This window comes from Scyliorhinus torazame, chromosome 17 (assembly GCF_047496885.1).
Source record: "Scyliorhinus torazame isolate Kashiwa2021f chromosome 17, sScyTor2.1, whole genome shotgun sequence".
NCBI lineage: Eukaryota > Metazoa > Chordata > Chondrichthyes > Carcharhiniformes > Scyliorhinidae > Scyliorhinus > Scyliorhinus torazame.
Window position 1 is genome coordinate 158153197 of NC_092723.1, and position 14449 is coordinate 158167645.

At 44.6% G+C, this 14449-nt stretch overlaps 1 protein-coding gene across 2 annotated transcripts in view; it reads right to left on the bottom strand.

The window, feature by feature from the left end:
- adcy9 (adenylate cyclase 9) overlaps positions 1-13636 on the bottom strand; it is a 168281-nt gene extending 154645 nt beyond the window's left edge. For both annotated transcript variants that reach the window (XM_072481416.1, XM_072481414.1), the window contains exon 1: positions 11791-13636. In XM_072481416.1, the coding sequence (XP_072337517.1) occupies positions 11791-13495 (1705 nt within the window). In that variant the 5' untranslated portion in view covers positions 13496-13636. The remainder of the gene's footprint in view (positions 1-11790) is intronic.
- Between the last annotated feature and the right edge of the window lie 813 nt (positions 13637-14449).

A 14449-nucleotide genomic window follows, 5' to 3' on the forward strand; every position in this document is an offset into this window, starting at 1 on the left:
ATGTTTACTTTTCCCTGTCAACTTGAGGGCATTCTGATGTAGGAACTGCCTGAAATACTGGTTGTTACCTGGAAACTATGCTGAAACACATTGCTGGTTAGCACAGATACATGATCTGCCCGCTTTTGAAAGTTGCAATTGAATCTGCTTCCATCAACTTTTCAGGCAATGCACTCATGCAACAACTCATTATGTAAAAACATGTAAATTCTATGATAATCTATGTCCCCACTGGTTCTTCTGGCAACTATCTTAAATCTGTGTCCCCTAGTTTACAGCCCACTCTGCACTGTAAACAGTTTCTCAAAAATCCTCAATTTTGAAAACCTCAAACATGTTCTCTGGTGAACATCTTGATCTTCTGCATTCTGAAGAGAACATCAGCTTCTGCAATTTCTTGTGTTTGTGTTTTGAATTTTGACAACAATAGCCCAAGGAACCTTCCAGTAATGCACCTGCAAAACTGTCAGAAATTATACTATTATAAAAAAACAGCTGGCTGTTCCCTCTGGGCTGATGAGAATAACTTGACAACCTTGACATGCAGCAACTCACTAATGGCTAGCGGACTAGTCACTGTGATGAGATAATGTGCATAATTGCAAAATGTGTTAAGTACATGGAGAGAATATATATGTGGCAGAAATGCTATCCACTGAGCCTCACAGCGCCAGGGACCTGAGTTTGATTCCGACCTCGGGTGACTGTGTGGAAGTTTGCATTCTCCCAGTGTCTGCATGGGTTTTCTCCGGGTGCTCCGTTTTCCTCCCACAGTCCAAAGATATACCGATTAGATGGATTGGCCATGTTAAATTGTCCTTCAAGATGGGGTTGCAGGAATAGGGCAGGGGATTGGTCCTAGGTAGGATGCTCTTTTGAAGGGTCGATGCAGACCTGATGGGCTGAAAGGTCTCCTTCTGCAACGTAGGGATTCTATGGATGAGTTGGCAACTATCTAAACCTGATCTACTGAGGGTGGGAGTTCTAGGTGACATCCTGAACCACCAGAGCCAAGCTGAAACAATTGTTCCTCTAAATTCAAATGCTGAGTTTTGGATGATAACCCTCAGTCAGACACCTCGTGGAATTTTTATGGCCATCTAATTTTGAAATCATATGTTCATAATATGGTGCAGAATACCAGGCTGTGATGTGACATTACACAGAACACTGTATTGTTTTGGATGATGACTTTCCTGTCATGCGTGATCTTTGTACTTGTGGAAATATGAAGTATATAAAGGATACCATTTTCTTGTCTCCTTACTATTTAATTTCCATTCAAGCCTGTTTGTTAAAGTGAAGGTCATTTCAGGAGTACATTACATCCAGAGAACCTGACCATTGGAATACCCTTCTTTTCATCTCTCGGTCCTATATAGAGGTATGACAGTGCAGTGGTTATGTTCTGCTGATGCACAGATTTAAGGCAATTGGTAAAATTATGGAGACATGAGGTTATGCAACAAGGATCTGGAATGCACTGCAGGCGAGTCTGGTGAAGAGAGTTTCAATCAAGGCATTTTAGAGGTTACTGGATCATCTGGAAATAATGAAATGTGCAGAGAAAAGGCAATGGAGCGGCACAAGGTAAATTGCTTCTTTGGAGATCCAGCAAAATATGACAAGTTGAATGGCCTCCCTATTTGTTCTTGCTCCATGTTCCAGGATGAATTATTCAGAGACCAGGGCTAATCCAAGAGAAAGTCTAATGACAACACTCATGCCAACTTTGCACAGTGCTGCTGAATTTAATTGAAAGGTTAACAGAACTCCTCTTTTGTCTTCCTCATTTGCACATGTTGCACAATGGAATTGAAAGAATTCTGGACTTACAAAACTTTACATGGGAGGCATGGTAGCACAGTTGCTTTACAGCTCCAGTGTCTCAGGTTCAATTCCCGGCTTGAGTCACTGTCTGTGAGGAGTCTGCACATTCTCCCAGTGTCCACGTGGGTTTCCTCCGTGCTCCGGTTTCCTCCCACAGTCCAAAGATGTACAGGTTAGGTGGATTGGCCATGCTAAAATTGCCCTTAGGTTAGGTGGGGTTACTGGGATAGGGTGGAGGTGTGGCCTTAAGTGGGGTGCTCTTTCTAAGAGCCAGTGCAGATTCGATGGGCCGAGTGGCCTCCTTCTGCACTGTAAATTCTATGATTCCATGAAAACATATCAGATGAGCAGGCATATATAGCCACACAAACAATTTGTCAAGAACAGGAATGGATAATGCCACCCCAAGTGTAAATTCATTTGAATGAGAGCAAGCTAAATACATGAATAGCAAGGTCCATAATTCTCATTTTAACACAGCTCTAACAAATCACAGCAAAAGCACTTTAACCATAACAAACAAGCTAAGTGGCTCCACATGAGCTTTATAGAACAAAATATGACACCGAGCCACATATATTAAGATATTAAATCAGATAACCAAAAGCTTAGTCAAACAGTAGCTTTTCAGAAGTTCCTAAAGAAGGAAAATACAGTGCAGAGAGAGAATTCCAGAGCTTCCAGCCTAAGGAGCTGAAGGCATGGCTTTCAATGGTGGAGCAAGTAAATCATGGATGCTCAAGAAATCAGAATTTGATATGCATAGGTATGTCGGGGTGATGTGGGACTGGAGAAGATGAGAGAGACAACGAGAATTTTATGATCAAGACATTGCTCAACTGGAAGCCATGCAGGTCAGTGGACACAGGGGGGGGTATAAGTGAATGGAACTTGGTCTGAGTTAGGCCAAGGCAGGAGAGGTTTAGATGACCTCAAGGCTGGAATAGTTATGTGCTGAAATAGTTACGTCCAGAAGCAACAAAGTATAGATGAGGTTTTCAGCCGTTAAACTGAGACAGGGTGAAATTAAGCAATGTTATGAACAAAGAACAAAGAAATGTACAGCACAGGAACAGGCCCTTCGGCCCTCCAAGCCCGTGCCGACCATGCTGCCCGACTAAACTACAATCTTCTACACTTCCTGGGTCCGTATCCTTCTATTCCCATCCTATTCATGTATTTGACAAGATGCCCCTTAAATGTCCCTATCGTCCCTGCTTCCACCACCTCCTCCGGTAGCGAGTTCCAGGCACCCACTACCCTCTGCGTAAAAAACTTGCCTCGTACATCTACTCTAAACCTTGCCCCTCTCACCTTAAACCTATGCCCCCTAGTAATTGACCCCTCTACCCTGGGGAAAAGCCTCTGACTATCCACTCTGTCTATGCCCCTCATAATTTTGTATACCTCCATCAGGTCTCCCCTCAACCTCCTTCGTTCCAGTGAGAACAAACCGAGTTTATTCAATCGCTCCTCATAGCTAATGCCCTCCATACCAGGCAACATTCTGGTAAATCTCTTCTGCACCCTCTCTAAAGCCTCACATCCTTCTGGTAGTGTGGCGACCAGAATTGAACACTATACTCCAAGTGTGGCCTAACTAAGGTTCTACACAGCTGCAACATGACTTGCCAATTCTTATACTCAATGCCCCGGCCAATGAAGGCAAGCATGCCGTATGCCTTCTTGACTACCTTCTCCACCTGTGTTGCCCCTTTCAATGACCTGTGGACCTGTACTCCTAGATCTCTTGGACTTTCAATACTCTTGAGGGTTCTACCATTCACTGTATATTCCCTTGACCTTCCAAAATGCATTACCTCACATTTGTCCGGATTAAACTCCATCTGCCATCTCTCCGCCCAAGTCTCCAGACAATCTAAATCCTGCTGTATCCTCTGACAGTCCTCATCGCTATCCGCAATTCCACCAACCTTTGTGTCGTCTGCAAACTTACTAATCAGACCAGTTACATTTTCCTCCAAATCATTTATATATACTACAAACAGCAAAGGTCCCAGCACTGATCCCTGTGGAACACCACTGGTCACAGCCCTCCAATTAGAAAAGCATCCCTCCATTGCTATTCTCTGCCTTCTATGGCCTAGCCAGTTCTGTATCCACCTTGCCAGCTCACCCCTGATCCCGTGTGACTTCACCTTTTGTACTAGTCTACCATGAGGGACCTTGTCAAAGGCCTTACTGAAGTCCATATAGACAACATCTACTGCCCTACCTATGGAAGGTGGAAATAGGAAATCGGCAGTCACTGTATTGGTGCAAATACGTGATGACTTAAATATGTAGTCAATGTCAAATATGACAAAGTTGCAAACAGTCTGAATAAGTCTCTGACAGTTGCCAAGAAAAGTGAGAGCCAGTAGCTACAGAATGAAATTTGGAGCGGGGGCCAAAAACAGTGGCTTCAGTCTTCCCAATATTTAATTGATAGAAACAAGACTGATTACATTAAACTGGGGAATACTATTCAACTGTTGTGCTATCCAGAGTAAAGTTGCACTGTGCATCATCTATTGCATTGGCTCAAGGATATTAGGATAGAAAACTACTTATTTATAATGGATGTACGACATTGTTTCCAGGATCAAGACAGTTAAAACAAACCATCAAACCAGGAGTCTGACTCACGGCGTCGCCTTATGGTCATATAAAGTAACCATAGTTCCTAGTCTGATTTTCAAGCACGTTCGGGCCCCGGTGGAGTCCTTGGGTGAGCACTCCGATCCTGCATTGACCAGCTGCCGAGTGTATTCGCAGGTATCTTCAATACCTCGCTCTCTGCTCAGAGGTCGCTACCTGCTTCAAGAAGAGCACCATGGTACCAAAAGAAGAACAAGGTAGCGTGCCTCTACGACTACCAACAGGTGGCCCTGACGTCTGTTATCATTAAATGCTTCGAGCGGCTAGTCATGTGATGGATCAACGCCAGCCTCCCAGATGGTCTCGATCCATTGCAGTTCAGCCTACCGCGGCAACCAATCCACAGCAGATGCTATCTCTCTGGCCCTACAATCAACTCGAGAACATCTCAACAACAAGGACACCTACATCAGACTGCTGTTCATAGACTACAGCTCCACCTCCAACACCATTATCCCAACAAGACGAATAAACAAACTCTGCAATCTTGGAACTGATCCCTCCCTATGCAGCTCGATTCTTGACATCCTCACCAATAGATCGCAATCTGTCAGGATAGGTAACACCACCTCCTCCACAATAGTCCTCAACACCAGAGCCCCGCAAGGATGTGTGCTCGGTCCGACACACGACTGTGGCAAAATTCAACTACAATTCAATCTATACGTTTGCAGATGATACGACTGTGGTGGGTCGTATCTCAAACAACAGAAGGGAGATAGCTCACTTAGTTGCATGGTGTATCGAAAACAACCTCTTGGAAAGACCAAGGAACTGATCATCACTTCAGGAAGTGTAGCACGACACCCCATCCTGGTCCACTCATGTTGATGCAACAGTCAAGAAAGTCCAACAATGTCTCTACTTCTTACGGAAGCTAAAGAAATTCGGCATGCCTGCATCGATTCTCACAAACATCTACAAATGTGCCATATTGAGCATCCTATCCGGCTGTATTACTACTTGGCCCAAGATCGCAACAAACTGCAAAGTGTGGTGAACTCAGCTCAATGCATCACACAAGCTTGCCATCCTTGCATTGATCCTGTATACACTTCCCGCTGCCTTGTCTGACAGCATTGTCAGAGATCCCTCACACCCAGGCTTTGCCCTTTTCCAGACCCTTCCATCAGGCAGAAGATACAGAAGTCTGAAGACTCGCACATCCAAACATAGGAACAGCTTCTTCCCCAGTTACTAGACTCCTTAATGACTCTCCCTTGGACTGATCTGTTCCCTGTAAGAACACTATTGACGACACCCTAGCTGCTCATTTGGCCCTTGTTCTGCACTGTAACCAGTCACTATTTGTTGATGTACCATTGTCAATGTACTCTGTACGTTCCCTTGGCCACAGAAAAATACTTTTCACTGTACTTCGGTACATGTGACAAGAAATATCAATCAATCAAATTATCTCAAGCATTCTTGGACAGTGTTTTTCAAACCTTTTTGCTCGGGACCCATTTTTACCAACCGGCCATCCAACGGGACCTGCGGCCTCTTCATGACATACCAATTTGATTACCTTTAATGTGACAGGTGAGCTTGCGTGGTCCTCACAATCTCATTTGCTTGGTCATTCAATGTTACATTTCTGCTAAGGACCTCAGCTGATGATTAAAGATCTCACTGCATTCATTGAAAAAAAAAACAAGAGGTTTGTCCTCGAACTCGTTGCACGTAGTCTTCAAATGCCTTTGAAGTTTTTGAGAGGTTTAATCTTTCATTTGCCATTACTTCTAACACACATCAACATTGCATCCTGATTTGCAGGGGCACAATTAATAAATCCACATCTCATCCCACAGCACAGCTGGTCAGTGTTGGAGGTGGGTCGTGTGGTCAACGTGTCAAAGTTGCAGACATCTGGAGATAGAGGAGGGAAAGCTTTCCTTTGTCACAGTCACAGGGGATGTCGCTTGTGACTTTGATAAGAGCGGTTTTGGGTCACAGTGATCAAACCCGATTTCAATCTTGTGGCCACTGAGATGATGGAGGGCCACTCATACGGCCCACTCATTAGCCTAGTTTGCCCATCACCAGTGAAGAGGATGGAGTGGAGCAACTCACCAAGACGTGTTTAGCAGCTTCCAAACTCCTGGTCTGTATCGTCGAGGGGAACACGGACACAAGGACCACTTTCACATTTCTGACAAGCTACATGGCCCACGTGGAAATACATCATCACTGCGTCAAATATTGGTGCGCCCAACCTAACATGGGGCACCTTTGCCACAGGGGCTACAATAGTTCAACATAGTGACTCACTACCACTCAATCAAAAACAGTCAAAGCTAGCCTTGCCAGTGACCCCTACAAGCCAAAAATGTGTTTGTAATACCTGCAGAGAGTCTGGACATGGAACTTGTGATCAACACGGTAGCACACATGGCTAGCACTGTGGCTTCACAGCACCAGGTTCCCAGGTTCGATTCCCTGCTGGGTCACTGTCTGTGCAGAGTCTGCATGTTCTCCCCATGTCTGCGTGGGTTTCCTCCCACAGTCCAAAGGTGTGCAGGTTCGGTGGATTGACCATGCTAAATTGCCATTAAGTATCCCCCAAAAAAAGGTTAGATGGGGTCATTGGGTTATGGGAATAGGGTGGAAGTGAGGGCTTAAGTGGGTCGGTGCAGACTCGATGGGCTGAATGGCCTTCTTCTGCACTGTATGTATCATTTCAATATGAGAGCCTGGACATGGGACTTGAGATTATTTCAATATGAAATTGTTGACAGAGAACAGACTGGACCATTCACGGTGAGTCTGAAGAATCCAGAGCGGACACCACACACGACCGGAGAGCTTAGACATGGAACTTGTGATCATTTCAATATGATGCTGACTGGGGGTTCCACGGTTTGTATCCTGGACTTGTTTTATCGCATGAAGTTCTGAACTGAGTTTCATGTCTACAGTCGATGTTTCCTGTCTGATGGGAGACCACTTTGTTCCTGCAAAATATATTTGAAAATGCCAGTGTTCTTCCACTCATTGTGCGATCTCTTCTTGAGCAGCTGCTTATTGTAGTGTGACGCTTGTAGGCCTGAATAAACCTCTTCCTTTCTGTGGCTCCTGTTTTATTCCTGAACAAGTTGCTTCACGCCAGGCGTCCTCTTTTCCCCTACTCTTTGCATTGGGAAACTCCTATCATGTACGAACTGCTTCTCACAAAGCTGGTTGCTCTCACATTTGCCAGTATCTTCCTTGATGATGCAGTTTGCAGTGGGACGATAGTTAATTTGTTATCCTGTGCACTGGGTGCCAAGTGAAATGATCCAATAATCTAAATATATGTGGTTGTTTGTGGCTTGAGTTTTTTGTTTGAGTTTAGTTTGGTTTGATTAGCAGTTATGCAATACGTGGATGATCTAAAAATGAGTTCTAACTATAATTTATATGATTAAATTTTTGGATAATACAAAAAGTAAACTTCTATCTCAAGAAATCTTTATACTGCTTTGTTCCTGTTTTCAGCTTCTTCTTCATGGGTTGTTCACCAGAGGCCCACGAGCTCACACCAGCACTGCTGGCAGATATTAAACGAAGCATTTTTTTTTAAAAATGTCCAATTAAAAGGCAATTTGCGTGGCCATTCCACCTACCCAGCACATCTTTTGAGTTGTGGGGGTGAGACCCATGCAGACACGATGAGAATGTGTAAACTCCACAAGGTCAGCGACCCTGGGCTGGGATCGAACACGGATCCTCAGCGCCGTGAGGCAGCAGTGCTAACCAAAGCATTATTTTCACAATAACTTCATTGCAGTGTTAACGTAAGCCTACTTGTGACACTAATAAAAGATTACTATATTATAAAAGATATTCAAATGCCTAAATGTGCTTTCGCACTTAATTGTATTAATCACAGCATTTTTGTGGCCACAGGGATAATATGGATAGGTGCTGACTGCAGATGAAATATACAACGATATTCATTAGCATTCTCAAAAGCTGTGCCAGATGCAACTTTGAAGCATTTAAAAATGTTACACTTCAATTACAGGATGATGTGGCACTTTTATCTAACATACAGTTAGAGGTTTTAAGCCAATTAAATTTCATATATCCAGTTTCCATACTGCATAATCACTACTTTCTAAATAATTCATCCAATAACAATTTCTTTGTATAATTCGCAAGGTCAATTTTTAAAAATAAAAATACCAGCACAGCAACGAATTGCAAATAAAGCAATGGATTGAAGCTTCAGAAAAATTGATTTGAAATGTGTTTGGCAGATACGTTGCTTTAGAGATTCCTGAAGTTCTTGGGTAGTACAATTAGAACACACTAAACTGAACAAATACTATAGGTTTTATAGTATCACACAAATAAAATATTACCTGTACCAGTATAATGATGTGCTAATCAGGTTATCAGAGAATCCCTACAGTGCAGGAGGGCATTCCGCTCATCAAGTCTGCACCAACCCTCTGAAAGAGCACCCTCACCAGGCCCACTCTCCCAGGTCCACCTAACCTTTTTGGTTCTAATGAGCAATTTAGCCCGACCAATCCACCCAAGCTGCACATCTTTGAACTGTGGGAAGAAACCGGAGGAAACCCATGCAGACACAGGGGAAACGTGCAAACTCCACAGTTACCCACGGTTGGAACTGAACCCAGGTCCCTGTGAGGCAGTACAGCGAACCTTGTGCCACCGTGCTGCACAAAATCAGGTTGTAACCTGATTTTACCTAGAGGGGATTTTGATTTATTTTATGTTATGGAAGTTAAATGTAGTTCACAGTTAACACACAGGAACAGACACGTTTATCCAGAATGAGTTGCAAAGGAAATGGTAAACAAAATGATTTACTCTCACAAACAAGGTTAAGAGATGACAATGGCAAATCATCTAGCATTCTGCAAATTTTGCACCTTTAACATTGAATGATTTTTGTTCAAAGGTACCCTGTAACATATTTGGTTTAAGGGATAATGTAGTCAATTATTTCCCATATGTCATTTTGATTGGGTGGAGGGGGTAAGGAACTGGGAAGGGTGTGGTGGTGAGCAATTTCTCACTCAATGGAATAGCATTAATTAACAGTCCTGTAACCAATCGCAGACAGGGACCCAAAGAAGCCAACCTTGTCTATGATGCCGGTCTGTTTCAGAAAAAGTTTTAGTTTATGGAACTGACCAGTTGGAATGAGACAGGAATCTCGCTTTCTACATGTTAGTGCACATTAAATTGTCCTTTAAAAAACTATTGCTAACCAACTGAAATCTTTGCAGGTTCCCTATTTATTCATTAGGTCTCTGGAGATGTTCATGACGCCTGGCTCAAATCAGAGATAATAACTTGCATCAGATGTACATTGGATACAAAGTTCTGCTTTGGCAGTTGACTTACTATCCTGCAGTTTTGTAAGCTTTTCATGCAGAAATGTTTCTTTGACAATAATTACATTTTGAAGCACAAGAGACTATTTCTAGATTCTCGCTATCTTTCATACAAAATCCTCTATCCTTCATACAAAATCCTAAGAAAGTCTGAATAAAACTAGACTTCTATAACCTGGAATCCTGACCTAACCGAAGCACTGGTTCTGTAGTCCTTGTATTTCACAACAGATCTTAATTTTTCAATGATGGCTGGCAGGATAACTGAAAATATCTTTACAGTGAATCATACAAATTGCTTGTTTACAATTTCTTCAGAATTAGCTCTTCATACATGAAGAAAAAATTGTTTGAAATTTTCTGTTTCCCTGATCTAAAGCTCTAATTGAGACAGATTACAAAACTAATAAGCATTTTTCCAAAGATAAATTTATTTTATTGACATTTCTGTCAGACTCCTTCAGTTTCCAACTTTGAAGAGATACTTTCCTGGGTGAAAGAGAGCATACAGCCCTTAACTTAAGGTACACACAATAAATGACATGGATAAAGTAGGCATGGAGTGGATGCTTCCTCTTGTGGGACATTCTAGAATGAGAGGTCAGTCTTAGGATAAGAGGTAGCAAATTTAAAATGGAGTTGATGAGTAAGTAACTACTTCTCCCAAAGAGTTGCGAGTCTATTCACTACCCCAGAGTGTGGTGGATGGTGGGACAGTGAGTAAATTTGAGCAGTTAGACAGATTTTTTAATTGGTAATGGGTTATGGAGAACGGGCAGGACGTGGAATTACAGCCAGGATGAGATCAGCCATGATCAAATGGTGGAGGAAACACGATAGGCCAAATGGCCTAATTCTGCTCCTATATCTTATGAATTTATTAACTCCAACACCACTGCTTGCTTTAGAGCTTAACTTAACCCAAGTGCTCATCTTTTTGACCCATCTCAGATTGGGTAATACAGCTATCTGTAAAGACAAAATCACTCACTTAACTATTATTAGTAATTAAGATACTCTTAATATCCAATCTCCTCTAGTATTTCACCTTGTGCTAAATACATTAAACTGTAGGTTATCCAGCACTCTAAACATCAGAATTCTCTACTAACTGGAATTCCTAACAAATCACTTTCCAAACCGGAAGCAATTACATGTTACCCAGAAGCCGTCGTGTGTACAGCACTATTTTATACTTAGAGTAAATGTTGAAGATTAGAAACAAAAGGTACACTGTTCTTTACTTCCTGAGTACTTATGTATTAGTTCATGTTGCAAGATATATTGCTGCTCTCCATTGGTAAGTGGAATTCCCCATTAACCAGCATTTACCTGACACCACCTCTTCCCCTCCCAGTTATCCCTCCAGCAACTTACTTTTGGAAATACAAAATTTTGAATTACACTTCTGGGCATTTCTAGTCATTAAAATAGTCAAATATTGAAAATTTCACAATCCCTTTAAATGTCAGTCTAGTGACAAGACTTCTGTATGCTGTTAAACAAATTAATCTTTAAGTGCTTTACTCGGTGCCCCCAAAACGTAGAGGAAATGCAGTGCAGCTTCATAAAAGGGAAGGGGCACACCTTTTATGTTAATAAAACAGGGAGCATTACGTACAATTGGTACAATTACATTTTGATATGTATCACACCAGCACTGCACATTTACAAAGCACCAGATTATTTTTGGACCAGGAATGTGTCCCTTACTTCTGATGAAAACAGCAGGAAATGTAAATCAATTTAATAAAAACTTCATAAAGTTGTTGAAAAGTTCAGTGGCAAACACCTAATAATAACGAACACACTGCTAATAATATAAACGTTCTTCGCTACATCTACAACCCCTCAAACGATTTATAAAGAGTGATCCATTGTCAGTTTGTCTCCCGGTCAATGAACTAATAATCCATCAAATACTATGAGACAGAAATTAATTAATTACCTTTCAGCTGATCGACCACCACACTCTGGGTGCCAACCCTCTCCATCACTTTCCCATCCTCCTTCTGATAACGTTCATCCAAGTACTTGGCCGTAACTTCGGAAAGGTGGACCTTTCCGGCCACCCCGAGCTGTTCCATCAAATTGGCCAAATTAACATCGTTGGACCAAACATCAAACTTGAAGCGTTTCATTCCCAAAATGCCGCATAGGACAGTGCCCGTGTGCACCCCGACCCTCATGTTAACCATTTCTTTTTTCTCCTGGCAGAACTGTTCGATTGCCTGGATCATGCCCAGTCCCATCTCAATACAACAATACGCGTGGTCGGAGCGGGGCTCGGGGCAGCCAGCCACACAGTAGTAGCAGTCGCCCAAAGTGCTGATCTTCTCGCAGCCGGTGCCTTCGCAGAGACGGTCGAAGCGTCCGAAAAGGTCGTTGAGGAGGCCGACCAGCAGGTGGGCGGATTTGTTGGCGCTCATCTTGGTGAAGCCCACGATGTCCGCGAACAGGATGCTGACGGGCTCCATGCGCTGCATGGTGAAGGGCCTGAAGATTATGTGCGCTCTCTGGATGGAGGTTTTCTTCTTCTTGCTTTTGGGACTGGAAGTGGAATAACGCTTAAAGGAGTTCTCGCTCTCATCGTCCCCTTGCTTCATCAGCTCGTCCGCCACCATCCTGGGCATAACCGAGTGGATCATGCGTTCCTTCAGAGCTTTTTCCACTTCCAGGTCCTTGCCGTGCATGATGGACTGGCCCACTTTCAGGAAAGTGGTGCGGGAGCGTACCTGCGACATGGTGAAGAGGTGGATGCCCACGGCATGGACACAGGCGTGTAGGAAAAGCTTGACCAGAGCCTCCAGTAGCAGGTGTTGAACGGAGTCCGACGGCTGGGGCCACTCCGCGCTGCCCAGGTGATAGCCCAACACTTCGAAGAGCAGCGAATAAGAGACGCCGAAGAGAAAACAGAGGTATAGGGGCAGCGGCATGACGGTGTAGAGCAGCAGCAGTACCTCCACGCAGATGGAGAAACTCCCGACCGGCGACAGGTAGCTCCAGCAGAGAGAAGGGACCCGACTGTCGTTCCCGCTACAGCCCAAGTCGCTGCTTCTGCCTGCCTGGAAGCGGGTAGCCAGGGACAAGGCGAAGACCAGCAGCGTGAAGAGCAGGGAGATTCGGACGTAGTGGTGAGAGTATAGTCCGCTGAAGGTGACCGCCAAGAGGCCAACGCAGCACAGCATGAAAAGCAGAGTGGGCGCTAGGAAAGCAACCCCCAGAGCCTGGTCCACCTCCCTCACGCTGCAGCCGAAGTAAATGGCCCAAAGTAGCGCGGCCACCATGAGGTAGAGGAGCGCGTACCTGAAGCGGCGCTGGGTCTGCGGGAAGCAACGCTCCAGGCACGCGTCCTCCAAGTTCCGCGAATCGAAGGCGGGGTCCCACCACTTACCCGACGCCCGCTCGAAGAGCTGAGGAAACTTGCGGCGGCGACGCCGTGGACTGCGGGCCGCTCGCTTGACTGACTCCCCCGAACTGCAGCTGGACGAGATGCTGTACTTGATGGGCCCGGGGCCTTGGTGCTGAGGAGCCGCCGCCTCGTCCTCCTGCTGTTGCTGGTTGTTGTGGCTCTTGATTTTGACAGCAACATGATTGCAGTCTCCGCTGGCGTCGCAGTAAACCTCGGTGCCGCGCAACTGCTGGGCCGCCATGTAGAGTGTCCGCAACCCGCCGGGGACTGTGGTGGCAGCCGGAGTCGGCGCCCCGCCGCTAATGCTCTCGCCGTGTTGTGCTGTGTAGTGTACGGCCGCTCACTCGCTCCATCCACCATTTCCGCCGCGGCCGGGACAGAAGGGAAAGGGGGAGGGAGCTCTCATCCGGGAACACGCCACCGGAAACTTCGCTCATGCGCAGGCGCACGCTGTCTGCTCCTTCAATCAAATAAAATCCCAACTGCCATTGGGCATGATCACGTGATCCACACGCGCGCCTGCAGCCTCCAGTACGCACGCGCCAGCACAGGGAGGCGGGAAGGCGGTGAATGCAAAGAGATGGAGGCGAAATAGTGGTTGAATAACAAACTGCACCACCAAAAAGGTAAAATAAGTTCGTCATTTAGCGTAGAACTCATGATTCAATGGGATAAGTCCATCATTTGAAAAATAGAGATTTTTTAGAATAGTATCACGGATGAAGGGTTTTATTTATGTGGAGAGACTTAGGTGGGTTATCCTTTGAGCAGAGAAGGTTAAGAGGACATTTGTTCGAGGTGGTCAAAATGACTTTAATTGACAGGAGGTCAATAATCAGGCGATATGTAAGGAACAGAACGTTTTTAATAGTGAGCTGTTGCGACCTGTGGTGCGCAGGGCAGTGGAAGTCGCTTGAAGCCAATGGGAAACGGAAAACTCCACTGGTTGGAGTCATACCTAGTACAAAGGAAGAAGGTTGCGATTGTTGGAAGATTATCAGTCCAGACCCAAGGAATTGCTGTAAGAATTTCTCAGGATGGTGTCCTGAACCCAACAATCTTCAGCTGCTTTATCAATGACCTTTTCTCCATCAGACATGGCGATGTTTGATTGTGATTGCACAGCATACAGATCCATTTGCGACTCCCTAGGTTACGAAACAGACTGTGCACATGTGCAGTAGGATATAGTAGG